The sequence below is a fragment of the Haliaeetus albicilla genome, chromosome 24 (genome assembly GCF_947461875.1).
Source record: "Haliaeetus albicilla chromosome 24, bHalAlb1.1, whole genome shotgun sequence".
Taxonomy (NCBI): Eukaryota; Metazoa; Chordata; class Aves; order Accipitriformes; family Accipitridae; genus Haliaeetus; species Haliaeetus albicilla.
In genome coordinates this window covers 17,168,120-17,189,590 of record NC_091506.1, presented here as the reverse complement: position 1 = coordinate 17,189,590, position 21,471 = coordinate 17,168,120, and the positions used below count along the sequence as shown (strand labels likewise).

Below are 21,471 nucleotides of genomic sequence, written 5' to 3'. Positions count from 1 at the left end.
CTGTCCTGTCCCCCCTGCCACCCTGGGGACACCCCAAAAGAGAACAGCATCCCTCACGCCAGCCACCTGTGCCTCCCAGTCTCACGGGACGCCCTGGACCCCTGTCCTCTGCTCGGCAGAGGGGACGAGGCAGCGCTCACTTCAGCTGGCGCAGGAAGCCCAGCAGGGCCCGGTGGAAGTCCTCCGGCTTGTCCAGGTAGCAGGCATGGCTGGCATCGGGCACCACGGCCACGCGGTGCCTGGGGAGGTGCCGGAGGCTCTGCAGGGCCTGGGGACCCAGGCTTGCATCACGGTCACCGTACAGGATCAGGGTGGGCGTCTGGGTAAGGGGAGAGAGAAAACCAGAGCAGTTGTCAGAGGGGGAAATGGCCACCACGCTTCCCTGGGCTGTGCCCACCTCCATCCATCACCACGGGGGCTGCAAAGCTGAGGGAAGGCAGGTGCCAGCCCCCACCATGAGCTGGGAGAGGCACAGGTCCCCCTCACTCACCCCAGAACAGGGCCACCCTCCATCCAGCTGGCCCACAAGGCTCGCCAGCACTCAGGGACCCCCCAGGAGCCCCACAACCCACCTCACCTGGACCCGGTGGTACTGCTCAGCAGCGTAGTCCTTGGTGCCCACGGGCGCAATAGGCACGAAGCCGGCCAGCCGGTCCCCTTGTGCCAGGAGGAAGGGCAAGGCAAAGCGGCCACTCATGGAGGGGCTGATGAGAACGGGCCTCCGCATGCCCAGCTCCTGGAGGACACGGTCCAGGAAAGCCACTCGGCCCTGTGCTGTGGCCACCATCTCCGCTGGGGGTGAATCCCCATAGCCTGGCATGGGGCAGAGGGCACAGGGTGGGCACGGGGCAGGAGGGATTATGCAGCCTGCAATGGTCTCTCACCCCGAGGCTCAGCTGGCTTGGCAAAACTTGGGCACCCGATCAAGCCCCAGCAGTTGTACAGCCACAGCCACATGCCAGCTGGACCGAGCCAACCCCAGCCAAAGGTTCTGGGTGGCCATGGAGGTCGATGCCCCAGGGCAAAGCCAAACCCCAGGCACGCTGCCCCCAGGACCGCTGCTAGCTGCCTAAAGAGGTCCAAGGCCCAGCAGTGGCTGAGGTGAGAGACTGGAGCTGCCCAGAGGGATCAACTTAAGCGCAGTGCCATAGTCCTACCGGGCAGATCTATTGCGACCGCACGGTAGCCTTCTCCGGCGAGCAGCGCCAGCGTGCCCAAGGCCTCCCACGTCTTGGAGGTGAACGCCTGGCCGTGCAGCAACAGGACATCGGGCCTGCGGTGGGGAAGACAGGTGGGAAGGGGGTTCAGGGAAGACGCCGTACCCGCGGCCATGAGGGCTGGTGGGGGACCGATCCCCAGGGCCTGTCACCCCCCACCTTCCTCTGCTACATGAGCCGGCGGGCTGACCCACCTCCCGGGGCTGGCAGTGCCGCCGGCCTGGGGCCCTGCAGAAACCTCCCTGTAGAAGACGGGGGGCTCTCCCGCAGCCATTCCCGTCCGTGCGGTGGCGTTGGCCGCCGGCCGGCCCCGCTTCCCTGCGTCAGGGTGCAGGAGGTAGAGGAGGAAGGTGAGGAGCGCCCCGAGGAGCAGCAGCCCCAGGCGGCTGCGGGCGAGCGGCATCTCCGCTCCCCCTGGAGAAGGAAAATGGCAGCGAGGGGCTGGAAGCCCCAAACCCCACCGCTGCGGGGGAGGCGGGGTAGGGCCCAGACCGCGGTGCTCTCTCCTCAGCTCCGGCCCGGCCTGCGCCCCCCGTGCCCGGCGCTGGCAGCCCCGCTCGGCCCCGGCCTTCCGAGCTGCCGCTGGCTCCGGCCGCCGGCCCCGCCGCCCCTCAGCTTCAGCCGGGACATGCGGCCCCCCCGGCCCCGGCCCTCACGGCGCCGCGCCCGCGGCCCCAGGCTCCGCCTGGCGGGAGGCCGCGGCGCTGCAAGGCGCCGAGGGCTGTCAGCCGAGGGTCTGCCCGCCGCACCGAGACCCCGGCAGGGCCCCACCGGGCCGGGGTCGAGGTCTCGGGAGAGAACGGCCGGTGCCGGGAGAGGAGCCCCGGCTTGGCGGGGCTCAGCGGGGACTTGGCGGGGCTCGGATCGGTTCGGCAAGGTCTCGGCGGCGCTCGGCAGAGCTCGGGTAGAGCTCTCGGCTGCGCTCGGCTAGAGCTCGGTGGGTCTCGGCGGAGCTCGGCTGCGCTCGGCTCGACTCGGCTAGAGCTCGGTGAGGCTCGGCTCGGCTCCGCTAGAGCTCGGTGGGTCTCGGCGGAGCTCGGCTGCGCTCGGCTCGGCTCGGCTAGAGTTCGGCGGAGCTCGGCTGCGCTCGGCCCGGCTCGGCAGACCTCGGCTCGGCGGGGCGGCGGCGGTTCCCAGGGCGGCCCCGGGCCCTGCGCTCCGGGCGGCGGTGCCACCGCTCCCCCGCGCCCCGCCCCGCCGGCCTTTGGACCCGGGGCACAGCACCCCCAGCTCCGTGGGGCGGCGGGGAGCGGGAGGCGAGCGGCGGCCGGCACTGGGGGCGGAGGAGCAGGTAAGGGCCGCCGTCCCAGTGCTGGGTGGGGAAACTGAGGCAGGGGCGGATCGTGAGCACGCCTGGCGCGAGCGAACGGCCCCGCGCACCCAGCCCGGGGCCGGCTCCCCGCCGGTGCCCCCCAAAAAGAAGGTGATGCCAGTGTAACCCCCTCCTTCCCCATGCCAGTACCCCAACACCACAGCCTGCCTGCCTTCCTGCCACTGCCGGGCCTCGACGCCGGGACGCCGGCATCCCACCGGGGCCGACCTTTCTGCTAGGCTGCAGCGGGCCCGTTTCCACCTCTCAACGCCTCCTAACTGCTCTCCCGACCGCCCAGGCATGGCCACCCCACAGCTCACAGAGAGCACCATCACGGTAGAAGGCCAAACCCTCTTCTACCGCCAAGCCCAGCCAGCTCAGCAGGCACCAAAGCTGACGGTGCTGCTGCTGCACGGCATTCGCTTCTCCTCCGACACCTGGCTTCAGCTGCAGACGCTTGCCACACTGGCCGAAAATGGCTATCGGGCTGTGGCTATCGATCTGCCGGGTAAGGGGTGGTGGTGAGCACAGCCCGGGAGCAAGGTGGGGGCCGGGGGGAGCCGATACAGCTGCTCACGTTCATGGTGCTGGGATGGCAACTCTGGCATCGTGCTGTGCCGGCTTCTCCCGGTTGTGAGGCGGCAGAGAGTGTGACAGGGCAACTTCTGTCTCCCATGGCTCAGGGCTGGGGCGCTCGAAGAATGCTGTGGCCCCAGCACCCGTGGGCCAGCCAGCGCCGGGGGCTTTCCTGAAAGCAGTTTCGGAGGCTCTGTGCCTGGGTCCGGCTGTGGTGATCAGCCCATCGCTCAGCGGCATGTACTCCCTGCCCTTCCTCTTCCAGCACAACCACCTGCTCAAGGCGTATGTGCCCGTGGCGCCCATCTGCACCGAGAAATTCACAGCGGAGCAGTATGCCCAGATCAAAGTATGGCCTGGAGGGAGATCAAGGGAGGTTGGGGAACTGGGAGGGGATGGTGAGGAGGGAACCCTGGCACTGAGGTTGGGCAAGGGAAAAACCAAACAGGCCAGAAACCCCGTTGCCACTGGAAAAGGGGAACATGATGGTGAAGGAACGTGACAGTGGGGTAGCAGGAGGGAAAGTGGGGATGTTAGGAGACCCAGGAGTCTGAGCCTCATTTTCCCCTTGTCATGGTGGGTGGGGGAGAAGGGCAAGTGTCTCCCCTCCATATCCTGGTCCCAGGGTGTCCCTGGCCAGGAGAAGCAGGTACCTGGTTGCCATTGGTGGGCTCAGGGTGTGTTCCCCCTCTGCAGACCCCCACGCTGATTGTGTATGGGGACCAGGATGTAGAGCTGGGGCAAGTCAGCCTGAACAACCTGCGGCACCTCCCCGAGCACCGGGTGCTGGTGCTGCAGGGCGCCGGACACGCCTGCTACCTGGACAAGCCCAACGAGTGGCACTGCGGGCTCCTGGCCTTCCTGCAGCAGCTGGAGTGAGCGGGAGGGGCTGTGTGGAGGGACCCACGGGGCAGGGGGACATGGCCAGCCCACCCACCCCTCTGCCTGTACACACACCCTTGCACCAACCCAGCTGCTCGCCTGGCATCCCCACCCAGCCCTGCTGTGCCATGCCGAGCTCATGCCGGCATCACCGCCTCCCTTGGGACCAAATAAAACCCCAAGCTCTGCCACCGCTTTCCTGCCACCTTCCTCCTGCTTCTTTCCACCCTTCCTGCCTCCTTCCCTGATCCCCACCTCCTCCATGGCTGCCAACCCACATACGTTTTGAGGGGTGACAGCAGGGGAGGTGCAGCCACCGAGGGATGGGACATTTGGGGAGCGTTGCCCTGTGGGTGGGCGAGCGCCAGCTGCGAGGCTGCTGGAGCCCTCCCATCACTTCTGGCAGGAGCCCTGGGAGCCTTGGAGGGTGCCCGGGGAGCCCTGAGGCTATGTTCAGGAGCAGGTAGGTCCCCCAGGGTGGTGGCACCCATGACCCCAGCCTGCCGGCCTCCTCTTCATCCTCCTCTTCCTCCTCCCACCCCTCCTGGTGTGCACCCAAGCCCAGGGTAATCCACAGGGGCTTAAAAGGGAACCGACAGCCCTGTCAGGCTCCTGCCCGCGACGGCAGCAGCCCAGCGCCCCAGGGAGGCGGGGGGGATTTACCGAATGAGTGGCTGCCGTGAACAGATGGGGGGGCGGGCAGGGAGGCCTGACATACGTCTGGCTGGACAGACGGGGGGACAAACCCCCTGCCTGCCACCTGCCTCCCCCCCTCCTTTGGAGCTGCTGCACTGGGCACTCGGGGGCACAGATGGAGCCGGCAGCGGGGTGCCCCCCAATGCCCCCCCTTCCCCAAGCCTGCCTGGGCTTTAGCTGCTTACGCCAGGGCCCAGGAGGATTTAGTGGGGGAGGTAACAGGGGGGGGGGGTCACTTGCCTGTGGGTGCAGGATGCCCATGTGGGGGGCCATGGGGCAGTGCTAGGGGTGCAGGACCTGGTCCCTGCCCTGACAGTAAGGCAGGATGCCTGTCTGCAGCATCCCTTGCCCCCCACCTGGTTCAGGCCCCCTGTTGCAGCCCTGGCCCCCCCCCATACTGGGGTGCCTCCTGCCTCCCCAGCCCTCCAAGCACTCCCCCCTAGCAGCACCCCTGGGTGCCACCGGGCCCTGGGGTGCCAGCCGCCCCGTCCCTGCCCGCTCTGGTGTCCTTGAGCCCTCGAGCCCTGCCAGCTGATCGGCTTCCAGGAAAAAAAAAAAAAAAAAAAACAACCGCAATTACAAAGAGGGGCGATGTGCTAGCCAAAGGGGGGGGGGGGCGGGGGGGGGCCAGGAATGTCCCCAGCGGTGGCAGATGGCCTTACCCAGGGTGCATTGTTCCTTTTAGTGTCTCTTATCCGCTGTAATAGGATCCCGGAGGGAGGGATGTGGGAGAGGGGAAGAGCGAGGGGGGCCCCGGCGTGGACCGGGGTGGGGGCCGGGGCTGCCAGCCTGGCCCTGGCCTGTCAAGCGGCTCATTGTTCCTGCCCCGGGTGTCACTGGGCGCCGCCGGGGACAATGTGGCACTGAGCGGGGTGGCCGGCGGCAGAGGGACGAGGCGCACCGAAAGGTACCCGCCGGGCCACGTTCCCGCGGGGGCCGGGGGGGGGGGCTTGGGGCGGCCGGGAGGGCGAGAGGAGAAAGGGTTCCCCTGGGGCGGGGTGGGGGTTTCCTCCTGTTCCTCCCCCCCCCCCCCGCCCCCGGTCACCTCCCTTTGCCACCCGAAGGTGCCCCGAAGGACGGGCGGTGCCCAGCTTCCCGGCTGTCCCGACGCCAGCAGGGGCAGGTGGCCTGTGCCCATCACCGGGGCCTTTGGTGACCCTGCCAGCCTGGCTTACCTGGGGGGGGGGGGGGGGAGCACCCCCCTGACCGCGGACGCCTCCCCCCCCCCCCCCCGCCATTGCCTGTGGCAGTGGGGGGGACACCCGTGGCCCTGCCGCCTCCCCCCCCTGCCCCACCGCCAGCCTCATCCTTCTCTCCCCGGTGGGATCTTTTGTCCCCGGTGGGTCCCTGGTGCCGGTCATCCCCGGGGGGAACGGGGACCCGGGCGGGCTGCCTGCACCTGCCGGCACCGTGCACGGCTCCGGACGCTGCAGGGAGGGGGGGTTACGGGGGGGTCCCCCCCCATTTCAGGCTCCCCTCCATGAGGAACAGGAATATTCCCCTTCCCTGGCCTTTCCCGCTTTCTCCAGCCCCCGGTAACAGGGGGGTGAAGAAGGGGCATCCAAACCACCCCTGGGGTCCAAGCCATAGCACTTAGGAGATGCAGAGGTGACCAACCTGCCCCCCCCGCCCCCATTACCCTGATGCAGGAGATGTGCCGTAGCGGTGGCGAGTCCTGCCAGCACCTAAAATAACCACCCCCCCGCCCCCCCCCCCCCCGCCATGCCCGCAGACACGGGCCCCAGCCCCAACACGGGTGCTTTGTTTCAAAGCCGCTTGGCATCACCCGGCTTGCCGGGAGCCAGCGGTGCTGCAGCCGCCCACCCGTGCCCGGACACACGGCGATTGTCCTCCTCCCAGCCCCGCGCTGGCACCACGGGGCCCCGGCCACCCCCGTCCCCAAGGCACAGGGTCCGGGGGGGGGGCCCTGGGGTGCTCGGGGTGGGCCACAGGACACAGCGACATCGCGCGTCGGGCATCGCGCTGTGGTTTGCGTCGGGCTGGCGGTCCCCCCCAGGGGGGTTGCCTCAGTTTCCCCCGGGGCTTTGCGCATGGGCAGGGGGAAGGGAGGAGGAGGAAGAGGAAGGCTCGCACAGCCTGCAAGACCACCCAGGCCACCTCTGCTCCCCCTGCCCCGTGTGCCACCATTCCCCAGCGAGCATCTGCAAACCGGACCCCCTCCCTTCCCACGTTTTTCCCCTTCCCCCCCAGTATCCGTCCAGCTCCCGGCTTTGTGAAGGTGCGGTGCCAGCCCCAGCCCAGGGCTGTGTGTGGGCCAGGTTGAAGGCAGCTGCCTGCAGGCGCAGGCAGACACGCGGCAGTGGGTCCCTTCTGGGGAGCTCCCAGAAGGTGTGCAGGATGCCAGTGGGGGACCACGGGGCTGTGCAAGCCTCCCCCACCAGAGGAGGGCACAGTGCAGCCCCTGCCTCGGTTTCCCCACTTCCCAGTCATAGGTGATTTTCAGGCTGCAGATTTGGAGGGGGGGGTTAGTTGGGGCCTCCCCCCTTTCTGGAGACTGCTGCGTCCCACAGGCTCAGCTCGCCCTCCCGCCATGGCATCGCCGGACGGAGCCAGCGGTGTGGGCAGCAGCCCCGAGGAGACGGAGCTCAGCATCACCCTGACCCTCCGCATGCTTATGCATGGCAAGGTAATGGCGGGGGGGGGCTTGGTGCTGCTCGGGGGGGTCAGCAATGCCTGGAGCCGGGGGCCATGCTGGAGCACCAGCTCCTTGCCACTCCCTGTTTTTCCTCCGCAATCCCAATCCCCCCCGGGAACAGCATTCCCAGAAAGATTTCTTTCCCCATCCTAAGCCAGGGTGAGGCCCGTTCCCATGCCCCAGTGTCACCAGCAAGCCACCCAGTGTCCCAGTGGCCACAGGGCAGGGCCTGCCTGTTGCCTGTTGGCCAGGCTGTGGGCAGAGGAGGCAGGCAGGGAGCTGATGTGGCGGGCAGGGAGCTGCCTGCTGACAGGGACACCCTCATCTCTGCCTTTGCAGGAGATCGGCAGCATCATCGGCAAGGTAAGATTTGGGGTCTGGGGCACCACCAGCCCCGGGCTCCCCTGGACCTGACCACCCGCCCTGTTCCTCTCCCTGCAGAAAGGAGAGACGGTTAAGAGGATACGAGAGCAGGTAAGATACAAGAGCGGGGGGGCTGTGGGGTCCTGCCGCCTGTCCTGCCTGCGCCTGGTGACTCCCACGTGCGGAGCCCTGGCCACCCCCATTCCCAGGTGGACCCAGGGGAGACACGGCTGCACCCCGGGGAAGGCTGCCTGGGGCAGGTGGGAGGGGGAAAGCCCAGGTCTGCAGGCATCGAGGCCACCCCCAGTGAGCCCTTCCCTGGGGGGGGGGACATCGAGCTCAGGGCCTTCGATGTCCCTGATGGGGTGTGACACCGTCCCCAGAGCAGCGCACGCATCACCATCTCAGAGGGGTCCTGCCCCGAGCGCATCACCACCATCACCGGCTCCACGGACGCCGTCTTCCGTGCCGTCTCCATGATCGCCTTCAAGTTGGAGGAGGTAGGCAGCCCCCCCCCCAGTCCTGCCAGGTACCCCTATGCCTGTGGACTTCTGGGGGTCCAACGCTGCGTCCCCCCTCCCTCGCAGGACCTGGGAGCGGGGAGCGATGGGGCAGCAGTAGGCAGAGCACCGGTGACGCTGCGCCTCGTCATCCCGGCCAGCCAGTGCGGCTCACTCATCGGCAAGGCGGGAGCTAAGATCCGGGAGATCCGGGAGGTGAGGCTGAGGGTCCCCTGGGTGCGGGCTCCCCTTTTCCCCTGGAGGGTACAGAGCCTTCGACACTGGGGCTGCCACGATCCCGCAGGGGCTGTGGGAAGTGATGCAGGAGCAGCGCATCAACTCGCGGGTCTTGCAAAGGTCCCTGGGGGCTCAGGAGGGGACAGGCGAGGTGTGAGGTGCTGAGACCCCACGGGGGAGTGGCTGAGGGACCCCAGCATCTCCCTTTGCCACCCCCAGAGCACGGGGGCGCAGGTGCAGGTGGCCGGCGACCTGCTGCCCAACTCCACCGAACGAGCCGTCACTGTCTCGGGGGTGCCGGACACCATCATCCAGTGCGTGAGGCAGATCTGCGCTGTCATCCTGGAGGTACCTGCCGAGCCCCGCACCCAGCCTGGGGAGGCACGCGCTGCCTGCCCCCCCCTCCTTAGGGCTCCCTGTACCCACCTGGATCTGGGCACTGGGGTCCGTCCCCTCATGCTGAAGCCCATAAGAGCACCCTGTCTCAGTGGTGCTGGGGGCCATGCCCAGCTTGCTGGGGGCATGGGGGACAGAGGGGGTCCAGGGGGCTGCGGGGGCATTCAACCTCATCTCTCATCCCCTCCACCTACTTCCCTCCCTCTCCAGTCGCCTCCGAAGGGGGCCACCATCCCCTACCACCCTGGCCTCTCCCTGGGCACCATCCTGCTCTCTGCCAACCAGGTAAGGGGCCGCAGCCCCCTCGGGGGCATGGGGTGGCCGGGTGTCCCAACCTCTGCTGGTGAGGGGTGACTCTGGTGGGCTCAGGGTGGCCTCCCTGCGCCAGCGCGGTGGCCTGAGGCAGGGGTCCCCACCTAGCCCCCCACTGATGCCCCTTCCTTCCCCCCTCAGGGCTTCTCCATGCAGGGCCAGTACAGTGGGGTCTCTCCCGCGGAGGTGAGTCTGTCCCTTGGCAGCCCACCCCGGCTCCTGTGGGCACTGGGTCTGTGCCCACTGGGATGGGCGCTGCTGGGGATGCCTGTCCTGGGAGGCACTGGGTGCCAGTGTCCGGCTCCAGGAGGGGACAGAGGACCCTCTGCTGTCACCCCTAATGCCTTCTTCCTCCTCTTCTCTCTGCCTGGGCAGGTGACGAAACTGCAGCAGCTGTCAGGGCACACGGTCCCCTTCGCCTCCCTGGGCCACGCGCCCTCCATGGTGCCAGGTGAGCATCTCCTGTGCCCCCCCCCAGGGCTGGGGGTGTGGCGTGCCCCTCCTGACCCACCCAGCCACCTGGACCCAATGAGGAGGTCTCCATCCCCTGCACCCTCTCCGGTCCCAGCCACCCTAGCATGGCTACCTGCTTCCCTGAACGACCCTGTCCTTGATTTCCTGGGGTCCCTGCACCCACCAGAGCCCCCCAACCCTGCAGTGGGGAAGCACCGGCACCAAATTGCCACTGGTGCCTATGCTCGATCCTCCCTGCCTCTCCCCAGGGATCCTTCAGATTTGTCCCCAGGGCCACTGACTGCCCCAGCACAGGGCTGGGGTGGGGGCATGGAGCTGCTGGAGACCCACCTCCCCACTGCTAACATCTCTGTCTCTCCCTCCAGGCCTGGACACCAGTTCCCAGAGCAGCTCCCAGGAGTTCCTGGTGCCCAATGACGTACGTTGTGGGTCCCAGGGATGGCGAGGGAGACCACAGCTTGCCCCCACCCGCATGTCCCACCCCACAGCCACTTTGCAGGGGCCAGCATCCACCACCCCACACAGGGGAGGCTCTGCCTCGGCCACCAGAGCTCAGGAGCAGGAAGGGCTGCTGGGGCAAAAGCATCTGGAAGAAAAAGGGAAACTGAGGCACAGGAGGGGGAAAGGGCTTGGCCAACACCGAGGAAGAGCCTTGGGATGTGGCAGTCCAGTGATACCAGCCAGGGGGGGCTTGAGTGAAACCAAAATGCAGGGTCTGCCCAAGGAAAGCAGCGCCCTGCCCTCCTGGTGCATGCCTCAGTTTCCCCAATCCTCCCAGGCATAAAGGGTGGCTGGGTGAGCCCCTGGGATCTTCCTGCTCCGTGTGGCTCCTCCAGCTGCTCCCAGCTCACCCTGGTCCCTGCCCCTCCAGCTCATCGGCTGCATCATCGGTCGGCACGGCAGCAAGATCAGCGAGATCCGGCAGATGTCAGGTGCCCACATCAAGATCGGGAACCAGACTGAGGGCTCTAGCGAGCGGCACGTTACCATCACAGGGTCCCCTGTCAGCATCACCCTGGCTCAGTACCTCATCACAGCCTGGTAGGTGCCAGCCTGGCGGGGACACATGCCAGCTGCTAGCGAGGGGTGGGCACCTCCCCAGCACCCCAAAGCAGCTTTTGGGGGACACCCCCACCCCAGCATCCTCAGGAATTATGAGCTGAGTGGTGCTTTGACATCCTGAGATGGTGGGTGCAGGACCCAAGACCCCACTGGGTTTGAGCCCCAGCTTTTTAGCCCTCCCCAGCAGGATGCCCAGGATGTGCCGTGGAGACCTGTACCAGAAGGAATGGGGTGCATGGTCTCTGAACCCTAAGATGGTCAGGTTGGGGCGGGGGACCCACTCTGTCACTGTGGTCCTCACTCACCACCCCATCCTTCTCGCTCACTTCCCCAGCTTAGAGACGGCCAAATCTACCTCCCAGGCGCCGCCGGGCCCTGGCACCATGGACCTCGGCGTAGGCTTCTCCCAGCCCCTCACCCCGGGCTCTGGTGCGGCGCTGCCCGCCGTCGCCCCGGCCCCCCCAGCCCTGCTGGGCACCCCCTACACCATCTCCCTCTCCAACTTCATCGGTCTGAAGCCGGTGTCCTTCCTGGCCCTGTCCCCGTCCTCTGTGGCGGGTCCCAACGGCGGCACCGCCACCTACACGACCAAGATCTCGGCGGCCAACGGCACCAAGAAAGCTGACCGGCAGAAGTTCTCACCCTACTGAGCCCCGCTGGCGGCTGGGCGAGGGTGTCTGGGGTGCCACCCGGTGCCAAGGACACCTTCCCGCCACCCACCCTGTCCCTCAGCCCCTGCCAGGCATCTCATGCCTGGGGTGGACCCCCTTGCCCCCCATCCCAGGGAGGGGAAGGGTCTTCCCGGCGGCGATACCTGCTGGAGGAAAGGGCTGCTCCGCTGCCTGCTGCCCGTCTGGCAGCGCTGTGCCCCCCTCCCTGATTTTCCTGCACAGGGACCATGTGCCCTGGTATTGGGTGGGGGGGCTGTCCCTGCCAGCCCGGGGTCCCTTCTCCCAGTGCCCTGTGCAGGGGTGGGACCTCCACCTCCTGCCCCTCACCCTGTCCACCCTGCCATCCCACTCCTGCTCACTCTCCGGCTGGCACCCAAAAGCCGGGTCCCACTGGATGAGGAGCTGCCTGGCCTCTCTGGGGGTCCCCCTTCCCCTGGCTCTGGTGGGGGGCCCTCCCCGGGCCACGCTGGGGCAATCGCCTCCCAGCAACCCCCTCCAAGAGCCGGTCCCTGCTGGCTTGGAAATGCTGTATATATAAGTCTATATTTTTTCCTCCTTTGTAACTTATCAATGGTTTAATAAAAAGATAAAATTTACAAGAAAAAAAAAATAATATCCCCCACCCTGGGTGGAGACACCCACACACACCAGGGGCAGCCCCAGTATTTGGGCACGTGGGGTGGTGGCCAGAGGGGCGACCCTGTGGCCGGGGGGTGCTGGCCCTCAGCCCCAGTCTCTCTGGGAGTCTTCCCAGAGCCCCTTCCCTGCCATGGGGCAGTTTGAGAGGCCGTGGGGCAGTTCTCCCCCAGCCCCCCAGTTATTACTGGGGAAAGGGCATCTCCAACCCACTGTGCCAGCACCATCCCTGGGAACTTTGTGGGTGGGCTGGGAGTGATGTACCCCTCCAGCATCCCCCAATAGGGTCCAGTCCCCTTTCTTGCACTGGGGAACTCATGGGAGGGTCCCCAGGCCCTGCAGGAGTAACAAGACCCAAGGGGGACAGCAGCTCCCGGTCGCCTCCAGCTGCCGCTGCCCAGGGGCACCCCGTACAGCCACCCCCCACCACCCTGTGCCACCGCGTCCACCCCAGCGCACCCCTGGCCGGCAGCCCGGTTCAGCTGGCATGTGGCACCACTGGCTGGGCTTCAGCGGGGCAGCTGTATCAATAAACAGCCCAGCGTGGACCCCTGGCCGACCAGCATCCCCCCCAGGAGGGGCAGCCCCTGCCAGCTGGGGGGGACAGAGAGCATGGCCAGGCATGGCCATGGGCATCGCATGCCACCATGCCAGCAGGAAAAACACAGACACGGCCAGAGCCAGCCCCAGGGGTGCCGTTCCCCTGATAAGTACCACAGGCAACAGGAGCTCCTCCATCCAGATGTTAGTTTTGGGTTAAACGGCCAAGGGTGGAGGGCTCCATGTCAGCTGTCCAGGCTCAGCAGGGTGCCTGGGGCCCTGGTGTTACTGATGTTAGTGGTGTTAGCTGGGCCATTGCTCCCAGGTAGGATGCAAGGGACATCTGCTCTTCCCCAACGACCACGAGTAGTCCCAGCAGGGTGACGGAGATGGAGATGCCCCCTCCTCTGCCCCTGCATAGGAGCCCCTTGGCATCCTGTGTCCCGAGAAGAGCCCGTCCACGCAACTGGGCTGTGCTGGTGGAGCCAGAGACAATCCCAGCCTGCAGAAGGGAGATGAGGCTTCCCCAGATCTGCTGCCTTCTCCCGAGCAGAGAAACCATCTTCCACCATAAGCTTAGAGAAAAGGCAAAACCTGGACAAGGACCCCTCCAAATGCAAGAGGCTGTGTCCAAGCAGGTCTGATGGGTCCCTGGAAGGTCCCCTGCCCACCCTCCTGCCCAGCATGGTGGGACAGGGCCTCCTGCTTCTCAGCTGCTTTCTTCAGGAACCTGACCTGGGATGGGGAAGCCCATCTTGGTCTGGTCCAGCCTGTTCCGGGGGCTGGGGCTGATGCAGCTGGCGTGGGTCTCCAGCGTGCAAGTTGCTCTCTGGAGGAACTGCAAGAAGTTTTCCTGGACAGAAGCCTCTGAGACGGAAAGACAGAGCTCCTGGCCCAGCGGCTGGTTGAGACAGCTGCGCCGGAGCCGGGCCAGCTCCTCCCGAATCTGGCGGTTCAGCAGCCCATAGAAGAAGGGATTGATGGCGAAGGAGGAGTAGGCAATCCAGGTGACCACCATCTCCCCATGCCCACCACCCACTGTGCCAGCGGTGACAGAGGAGTGCAAGTGGAAAGCGAAGAAGGGCAGCCAGCAGCACAAGAACTGTCCCACAATGAGGACCAAGGTGAGGATGGCCTTGTTGCTTCCCAAAAAGCGCTCTGGTGTCAGCCTGGGCAGTGGCAGGTTCCTGGTGGTGATGATGGTCACTTGACTGGCGATGGAGTCAGATCGGTGTCTCGGTGCAACTGCCTGTGCCGGCACGGGCACCTGCTGCAGGGATGCCATCCGGGCCACGCGGTAGACACTGCAGTAAACAGCAAAGATGATGATGGTGGGTAGAACAAAGCAGACGATGCTGAAGATGATCACAAAAACCTTCTTGTGGGCCCCAGGGCTCCAGTAGACTGTGCAGCGGCTGGCGCTGGTGGCCCCGTTGCCTTGAGGCCAGCCCACCAGTGCCAAGACAGTGATGAGAACAGACTTGACCCAAATGAAGATCACTCCGGCCACTGCCAGCCTGATGGTCATCTTGACCTCATACCTCATGGGGTGGACGATGTAGTAGTACCGCTCCACGCTGATGACGGAGATGGTGAGGATGGAGGCACTGATGAAGCAGACATTCAGGAATATCAAGGCCTGGCACTCGGCAATGCTGTAGATCACCCTGTTGAAGCAGGAGGAGCTGGAGATGATCCCCAGGGGCATGAGGAAAATGGCAGAGAGGAGGTCGACCACACAGAGGTGGCAGACGAAGATGAACTTCCTGAGAAGGGGGGTTTTGAGAATGACGACCATCACCACAGTGTTGGCCACCAGGGCGGTGAGGGTGAGCAGGACCATGCAAAGGAGGCCCACCACCTCCTGGGCGACGGACCGTTCAGGGACGGAGAGCAGCTCTAGGCTGTCCGTGGTGTTCAGCCCCATTCGGCTCGCCATCACCCCTGAGGGCTAAGCCAGCAGCTCCAGTGCTTGGGCAGCAAGGACTCTTCTCCTGCATCCCTCAGAGGGAAACCCCACCACAACCATGGCTGCTGTCTTCTCCTTGCCTGTTGGAGAGGGGAGCAGGGTGTGAGGGAGAAGAACCAAAATGAAGAAGAGCCACAGAGAAACCCAGAGATGACCTGAACCCCTCCAAGATGCTGGAGCAGGGAGAGGTACCCAGCGAGGTCACGGCACCCTGCCTGCCACAGAGCTGGCGTCTGAGCTGTCCCCAACCTGGCCAAGGATGGCACTGCCGGGACCTGTGGGGACCCGTGCCGGGCTGACACCCCGTCCCCCTGCCCCAACCGCACCAGCACGCCCTGAGAAAGGACAGCACGAACCCTCCTGCTCCATCCCTGCTCCTTGCTCTGTCCATGGGGGACCCCGGGGTGGGTGGGGGGGACGCAGCGCACCTTTGCTCCTGGGGAGGTGGGTGATGCTCCCCTCCTCGCCGGGGGTCCTTCTCACCGGCGTCACTCCCGCAGCAGAACGGGGGCAGCCGGCCGGTGTGCAAGGCCACGCTCCCCCTTCCCCGCGCCCCGTCACCCACTCGTCATCCTGTTTGCCTGCAGCCTGCCAGCTGCGGATGGCACCAGCTGTCACTCCCGGGCGCTGCCTGCACTGCCTGCACTCGTGGCGGTCCCACGGGGACAGCTGCTGGGTCCTAGCAGCCGGCGGGGGCTCGGGAAGGGGGGACACGGTCCCCGAGCCCTGTGCCCCCCCCCAAGCATGGACACCCGCTGCACCAGGCCTGGTCCTTCTACAAGGACAGCTCAGCCCAGAGGTCCCCGGGGCTCGGGGGACAGACCTACAGGCAGGTCTGAGTCGTCCCCTCCCCGCTGGAGTAAGATGCTCTGGAGCATCCGTGGGGCGTCGGGGTAAAGCAGCCAGGAGTTGCCCTTCCCCGGCACCCCGGGGACCGGGACGTGTGCTTGGGGGGCACACGTGAGCACAGAGAGAGGCTTGGCACGGGGGCCAGGCTGGGGCAGGGCAGCAGGCATGGCACCAAGCATGGCACCAGAGGGAGGGCAGGCGCTCGCCCTCAGGACAGATGGATGAGCTCCTCCATGCCCCGGCAGGGCAGCACGTGTTGCTCATACTCTGTAGCTCTGATGCCACAGTGGTAGGCACGAGCCACGTGCCTTGCTAAGGTGACGAGGGCACCTGGCTCACAAAGCCACCAGCTTTCACCTGAAGGCTGCCGGCACCGGACCGCCACAACAGGCTGCGGCCCCTCCAGAGCCACCTGCTGCTATCCCTGCAGGGACCCACCACCACCCTTCCCTACTCCACACCAGCCTCACCAGGGAGGAAAGTGCTGGCACCGGTCGGTACAAGGCACAGGGCTTTTATTCATGGTCAAAGCAAGCTCTGTCCCAATGCCAGCCTGTCCCTTGCCAAGCCCCAGGTGGTGTGGCCAGAGAGTCCAGACAACTGTGCTCCAGGCTGGTGGGCATCACCACCTGGTGCTGGGACAGGACCATGGGGTGCCCGGACACCCTCAGAACTGGAGCTGGACAAGGTAGCGGATCCGACACTGGCTTTCCTGGTAGATGAGGTACTCGCTCTGGCTGAAGGAGGAGTCCTTGTAGGCGGGCATGGGGATGGGCTTGCCTTGGCACACCAGCACCTTCTTGCCATCCAGCAGCACCTCCTCATCCTGTGCAGGATCTGGGTGAGAAGACGCCCACCACCACCACGTCAAGCCCAAGATGTGGCCTCTCTCCCCAGCCCGCCCCGTGCCCACCCAAGCCCCGCAGACCCCACGCCACCTCCTGCCCCAGGCTCACCTGGCTCCGTCTGGCCACAGGCCAGGACGCTGTCGTAGCCGGCGGGTGGCTGACACAGCGTGGGGTCGTCACAGGTGATACAGTAGGGCTTGCCTAGGGCCACCTCCGTCAGGAACATGATGCCAACCTTCTTGGATGTGCAGCCCACTGCCATGGGTGAAGGCAATGGGGATCATGACACCAGCCCTGTCATTCCCACCTGGTTGTCCCCAAGCCACCCTGGCACACAGGGACCGGCTGCCATGGCAGGGAAGGGGCTTGGCATGCCCACAGCTGCCTGGCAGTGGGTATGCAAAGGCAGCTAGTCTCGCACAGATCCTGCGGGTATCCCGAGCAGCCCTGCCCGTCCCAGGACCCTCACCGTAGCAGGCTGACTTGCTGTTCTCGGAGGCAAAGTAGATGCCCTTGCCCACGCGCCCGCCTGAGTGGGGCATGATGCGCAGCCCGCTCTTCAGGATGGCCACGATCACCGCCACATTGGTGCCGTGCCAAAGCAGGCGCCGGTGCTCCAGGAGGTCATGGGCTTTGAAGCGCTCATCCTGGAGAGATGCAGAGCTAAGGGCTGTCCATGGAGGAAGATGTGGGTGCCTGGGGGTGGGTGCCTGCCACCCAACCCCCCCAGCCTAACCCCAGTGCCAGGCTGGAGGGGCAGGGGAGCAGGTCCCTGTTTGCCCCTGGCCAGATGGGCTGAACCCCCGCCCTGGATGGAGAAGCCCAGAGCCCTAATGCAGTCCTGGGATGCAACCAGGGCTTCCCCACTGCAGGATGGGGATAATCATCTCCTCCTTCTCACCTCGCCATCTCGGGCCACCTGCCAGATGTTGAGGATGCGGAGTTCGTGTCCGGTCTGTGTCACATAGTTTTGGATCAGCTGCCAGGGAGGGAGGCAGGAAAGTGGTGTCACCGCAGGCAGCCATCCCACCAATGCCCATGGTCCCCCTGGGACAGTGGGCACCTTTGGCATGCCCGCAGGCCTGGCACGGTTGCTCCCCATCATGGGGCACCGTGGCACAAGCGGCACCTGGTACTCCTGGGAAGCTGGGTCCAGCAGGGAGAGCTGGCAGCAGAGCAGGGCGTAATCCTGATCCAGCGGATGGGCAACTTCCTTCTCCTCCTCCTCCTCCTCCTTCACCTTCTGCGCCTGCAGGCTCTGTGCCACCTCGATGTCAGCCAGCACCTGGCAGGCACAGACCGGGGACATCCTCACCACTGGTGCTGGGCACTATGCCGGGGAAACCAGGGCAAGCCCAGCCTCCTGCCAGCATCTCCCTGCCCCACAGGCAGAAGCCCTACTTGGGGAGGGATGCCATCCGCTGAGTGCCCTGGCATCTCACCAACAGCATGTCCTTCTTGGCACGCAGCAGGTCGGGGGAGTTGATGGGGGGTGGCCGTGCCCGCCCAAAGTTATGGGGGACAATGGTGTAGAAGCGGGAGGAGAGGTCCTCCAGGCGGGCAGCCTTGGGGGGCTGCTCCTGCAGCGCTGCCTCCAGCTCCTCCAGTGCCTCAAAGCCCCTTGCGATCTGCTGCTTGCTCAGCTTCCCCAGTGGCATCTTCTTCACATCTGGCCCGGGGGACAGGGGAAGGCACGGGTGAACCCATCCACCCCACTTGCCCCACAGCTACTTCCAAGAACCTCCAGCATCACCAGAGGGACACACAGTTACCTGTCATGGGGGGGGTCCACAGTCCCACCAGGTGCTGGGCTGTTCAGTGGGGATGCTCTAAAATCCACTGGGACATCTGCCCTGTTCACCTCCCTACCTGCACCCCCCAGCCGCAGACCCCAGACCCACCCCATGCCACCCATCACCTCCTACCGATATTCATGGTTTGCATGGCATCCCGGAACATGTCACTGCTGAAGATGAGGGACACCAGGTCCTGTGTTGCTTTGTCCAAGGTGCAGGGCAGCACCCGCTGCTTGCAGACCTTGTCCCCATCCACGCCATCCACCTGCAGGCCCCCAACGTCACCACATCACCTGCGAGCCCGCAGGAGGCTGTGGGGGCATGGCCCCGGGGCTGCCCGTCTCGGTGGGGAGAGCCTGGACCACGGGCAGCAGAGCAACAGGCAGGTGCTGCCTCTGCTTTCCACAACCGATGCCACCCGGATGCCCATGGTTCTCGCTTGGGATGTCCTCCCACTCCATCTCAACCAATTAGCCCCAAATCTCTGCCCGTGGGCTATTTCGGCTCTCACCCAGACCCTGCCCAAAACCCACCCCATCCTGCTGACCCGCTTGGATGTCCTGGTGCCCAGTGGGCCAGGGATGGGATGTGAGGACCACCCCACCGCAGTGACACCCTGGCTGCCCGGCACACTCACCCTGAGGGCAACCTCCGTCTCCTGCCCGGCCCCTGGCTGCACCTCGATGAGTGTGTACTTCCCCGGCTGGGCAACAAAGTTCTCCCTCGCCGCCCAGCTGTTCTTGGTCTTCTCCCGAAACTTCTTCTCAAAGTCCTTCTTGGCAGCCTCCAGGGAGGCGGAAGGCATGAGCTTGGACTGACCCACCTCCCCCTGGCAGTGGACAGCAGTGGTCAGGACCCCCGCTGCATCCCTGCTCCACCAGCCCCATGCTGGGGGGAGCAACCTGGGAGCAGGGGGCTGCAATGGCTGGCAGGGCTGCAGGGCAGCGAGCAGGAAAGTGCCAAGCCACTAGCACCAGGTCTGGGGGTCCTTCCAGCTCAGGGAGGCACCCCAGGACTCCTGGCTTGTCATGTTTACTGTCACTGCAGTGACAGGTGCCATGTCCCCTGGCCAGGCTGACCCCATTGTGTGCGGGCAAGTCCTTGAAGACCCCCCAACAAGGGGCTATAGCAGGGCCACTTTGTTACTCACTTTGGGACCGGGAACAAGGGATGGGGACCACCAGGTTCATCCCTGACCCTTGGAGGTCCCAAGGCAGGGTGGGGACAGCCGTGGAGGGCGACACAAGTGGTGCCAGGGTGGACTTACCACACGACCCCAGCGGCTCCAGACACTGTAGGCACCATCATGCTCAAGGAGCTGGATGATATAGAACTTGTTGTTGTTGGCGCTGATGTTGGTCTGGTTCAGGGTGCAGTCGTAATCCTCGTAGACCTACAGCAAGCAGCACAGCTCGGGCTGACACCTGGGCAGCGTTTGGGGATGGGGGGGGCGTGCAGAGCTGTCCCAGCAGGGACGCAGAGGGGTCTGCAAGGAAAATTGGGGCTGCCTCTGTGTCAGCAGAGCAGGGACTGCCTTGGGACTCCCCCCATCCCTCCTGCCCACATTCCTCCATCCCCACCTCACTGGGTACCCCAGCCTCACCCTCACCTGGGCACCTGGCACCGTGCTCAGGGGGCACAGCCCATCGATGGTGGCAGGGGGCTTCTCCTTGGGGGCAGTTTTCAGGGCCGCCAAGGTGGAGCTCCAGGTGTCATCCTCCTCTCCCCGCTTTGCTTTCTTGCCCCTGCCATCCGGCTGCTTCGGGGGGGATGTGTGGCGCTTGGAAGCCATGACTGAGCCACCCCCGCGGGGCCAGCACAGCCTTAATCCCCTAGCAAAATCCTTGGGGAGAGCGGAGCAGGAGGTGAGAGATGCCAAGCTGCCCTTCCGGGAAAGTCTGGCTGGGCTGTGCCTCACTTTCTCTATGCCTCCAGTGCACGGCCAGGATGGAGGACGGGATGGGACCTCTGCCCTGAAATGTCTCAGCCTTGCCCCTCTGCTTGGGGTGGGGGGCAGAGCCCCTTGGCACCCTCCAGCCCCTGGGGGACCCCAAAGGGGAGACACAGGACACAGTCCAGTGACGTGGAGCTGAGGCGGAGCATGAGGCGGGGGCAACGGCTGCTTGCACAGCAAACTCTGGTCAGAAGAGCTGGAAGAGGATGAGGATCTGCTGGACGGGTCCCAACCCATAGGAGTGTGTCCCCAAGGCTCCCCCAGCCCTGTGCCCCCAGAGGGGTGCAGGAGAGGAAAGCATGCACTGCCCCCCCCTCCAAGCATGCAATGCCCCCCCTCCGATCTCTCCCAAGCCCAGTGCAGGGGTGCTTTGATTTGGTCACAGCGGGAGCTCGGGCAGCCCCTCATCTCTTGTCCCCCTGGTCCCAGCCAAGCAGGGGTTGCCGAGGGGCAGCAAAGCAGGCAGAAGAGCAGGGAGCAGCCATGTCCTACCTGCTCCCGCTGCCCGCGGCCGGCGAGCCCAGTGCCAGGCACGGCCGCTCCCCACCGAGGAGCCTCGGGAAGCCTTTGGGCAGGTCAGGCAGCCTGTCTGGAGGCGAAACTTTTTCCATAGGCAAGAGCAGGCAGCGGCCAGGGATGACGGCAGAAACAGCTGTCACGCCCCTGGGTAGCACGTGCACCCTGTGGCAGGCCTGCCTGCCTGCCTGCCTGCCTGCCTGCCAGGCAGTCCCCGGACAAGGGGTAACCACCCTGCCACCGGCTGCCCCTCCAGCCAGCTCCCCTTTGGCATGCTCTGGGACAGAGAAAACAGTCTTGAAAGGGTTAATGCCTGCATCATTTTGCATGTTAAATCTCTTTTCTTGGGTCTCCGCCAGACAGGCAGGGCTGAGGATCAGGCAGGGAGGAGGACAGACCCTGGCATTCGAATGTTGCTTGAAGGGTTCGCAGTAATCGCTGCCTTCTCCTGCCTCCAAACTGCCTTGCTGTAAGAGGCGAACGACCCCGGGCAGGAGCGGCTGCACAGCTGGTGGCATGGGCAGGAGGCAGAGCTGCCCTTCCTGCTGGGGACATGGAGGGGACGATGCTGCTGGAGCCAGAGCATCGGTGGCTTTGTAGCACCTGGGCTCGGCCATGTCAGCCCGAGGCAGCGCAGGCGAGGGGACAGCCCTGTGTCCTCCTGCAGGGGCAGAAAAAGTGATGTAGTTTTACCAAGGCAGGTAGTCCCCAAAAGGGACTGCATCCTACTGAGAATCCCTCGCCGGGCCAGGCGAGATGAGGAAGAAGTGGCAGGAGGAGACCAGAAGGTCCCAACCCACGTGCCACCCGCTGCCTCGCCAAAGGGATGGGGAAGGACTGAGTGTAGGGTGGCGAGAGCACGACGGGTGGAGACCATGAGGGGGAAACAGAGGTGGTGGCTGGCGTTGAGCCTGGGGAAGGAGAAGTGCTTCCCAAGCACTCCCTTTTCTTTACATTTGTCTTTACTTGTCCATGCCTGGACCCGTAGGTAAAAGGGTCCTTCTATGGG

The 21,471-nt window shown here is 65.4% G+C and overlaps 5 protein-coding genes across 6 annotated transcripts; 2 read left to right on the top strand and 3 right to left on the bottom strand.

Moving 5' to 3' along the window:
- Position 1: 1 nt before the first annotated feature.
- LOC138690912 (protein ABHD14A-like) lies at positions 2–2,203 on the bottom strand. Its single transcript, XM_069812383.1, has 4 exons — positions 1,412–2,203; positions 1,158–1,273; positions 578–813; positions 2–319 (listed from the first exon to the last, which is right to left on the bottom strand). The coding sequence occupies exons 1-4, from the start codon at positions 1,618–1,620 to the stop codon at positions 137–139; spliced, it is 744 nt and encodes a 247-aa protein (XP_069668484.1). The 5' UTR covers positions 1,621–2,203; the 3' UTR covers positions 2–136.
- Positions 2,204–2,278: 75 nt separating this feature from the next.
- On the top strand, positions 2,279–4,182 carry LOC138690913 (putative protein-lysine deacylase ABHD14B). Its single transcript, XM_069812384.1, has 4 exons — positions 2,279–2,508; positions 2,677–3,037; positions 3,213–3,454; positions 3,802–4,182. Exons 2-4 carry the CDS (start codon positions 2,830–2,832, stop codon positions 3,982–3,984), a joined length of 633 nt encoding a protein of 210 aa, XP_069668485.1. The 5' UTR covers positions 2,279–2,508; positions 2,677–2,829; the 3' UTR covers positions 3,985–4,182.
- A 1,209-nt stretch (positions 4,183–5,391) lies between these two features.
- Positions 5,392–11,376, top strand: PCBP4 (poly(rC) binding protein 4). 2 transcript variants are annotated; one of them, XM_069812381.1, is made up of 13 exons: positions 5,394–5,590; positions 7,215–7,330; positions 7,679–7,702; positions 7,781–7,813; positions 8,086–8,202; positions 8,290–8,418; positions 8,659–8,787; positions 9,046–9,120; positions 9,289–9,333; positions 9,523–9,598; positions 9,987–10,039; positions 10,493–10,662; positions 11,018–11,376. In XM_069812381.1, the coding sequence occupies exons 2-13, from the start codon at positions 7,235–7,237 to the stop codon at positions 11,331–11,333; spliced, it is 1,263 nt and encodes a 420-aa protein (XP_069668482.1). In that variant the 5' UTR covers positions 5,394–5,590; positions 7,215–7,234; the 3' UTR covers positions 11,334–11,376. The 2 variants fall into 2 exon arrangements, with proteins under 2 accessions (XP_069668483.1, XP_069668482.1); XM_069812382.1 differs by lacking the exon at positions 9,046–9,120 and having other exon boundaries at positions 5,392–5,590.
- A 455-nt stretch (positions 11,377–11,831) lies between these two features.
- LOC104318517 (probable G-protein coupled receptor) lies at positions 11,832–15,720 on the bottom strand. The gene is given in 3 exon segments (XM_069812379.1): positions 11,832–14,469; positions 14,471–14,579; positions 14,856–15,720. Coding segments are annotated over 2 exon segments (1,290 nt in total). The 5' UTR covers positions 14,531–14,579; positions 14,856–15,720; the 3' UTR covers positions 11,832–13,239.
- A 126-nt stretch (positions 15,721–15,846) lies between these two features.
- PARP3 (poly(ADP-ribose) polymerase family member 3) lies at positions 15,847–20,594 on the bottom strand. The gene is made up of 11 exons (XM_069812377.1): positions 20,439–20,594; positions 19,602–19,835; positions 19,260–19,385; positions 18,630–18,821; positions 18,122–18,257; positions 17,639–17,865; positions 17,326–17,481; positions 17,098–17,175; positions 16,666–16,843; positions 16,305–16,451; positions 15,847–16,185 (listed from the first exon to the last, which is right to left on the bottom strand). Exons 2-11 carry the CDS (start codon positions 19,782–19,784, stop codon positions 16,016–16,018), a joined length of 1,593 nt encoding a protein of 530 aa, XP_069668478.1. The 5' UTR covers positions 19,785–19,835; positions 20,439–20,594; the 3' UTR covers positions 15,847–16,015.
- Between the last annotated feature and the right edge of the window lie 877 nt (positions 20,595–21,471).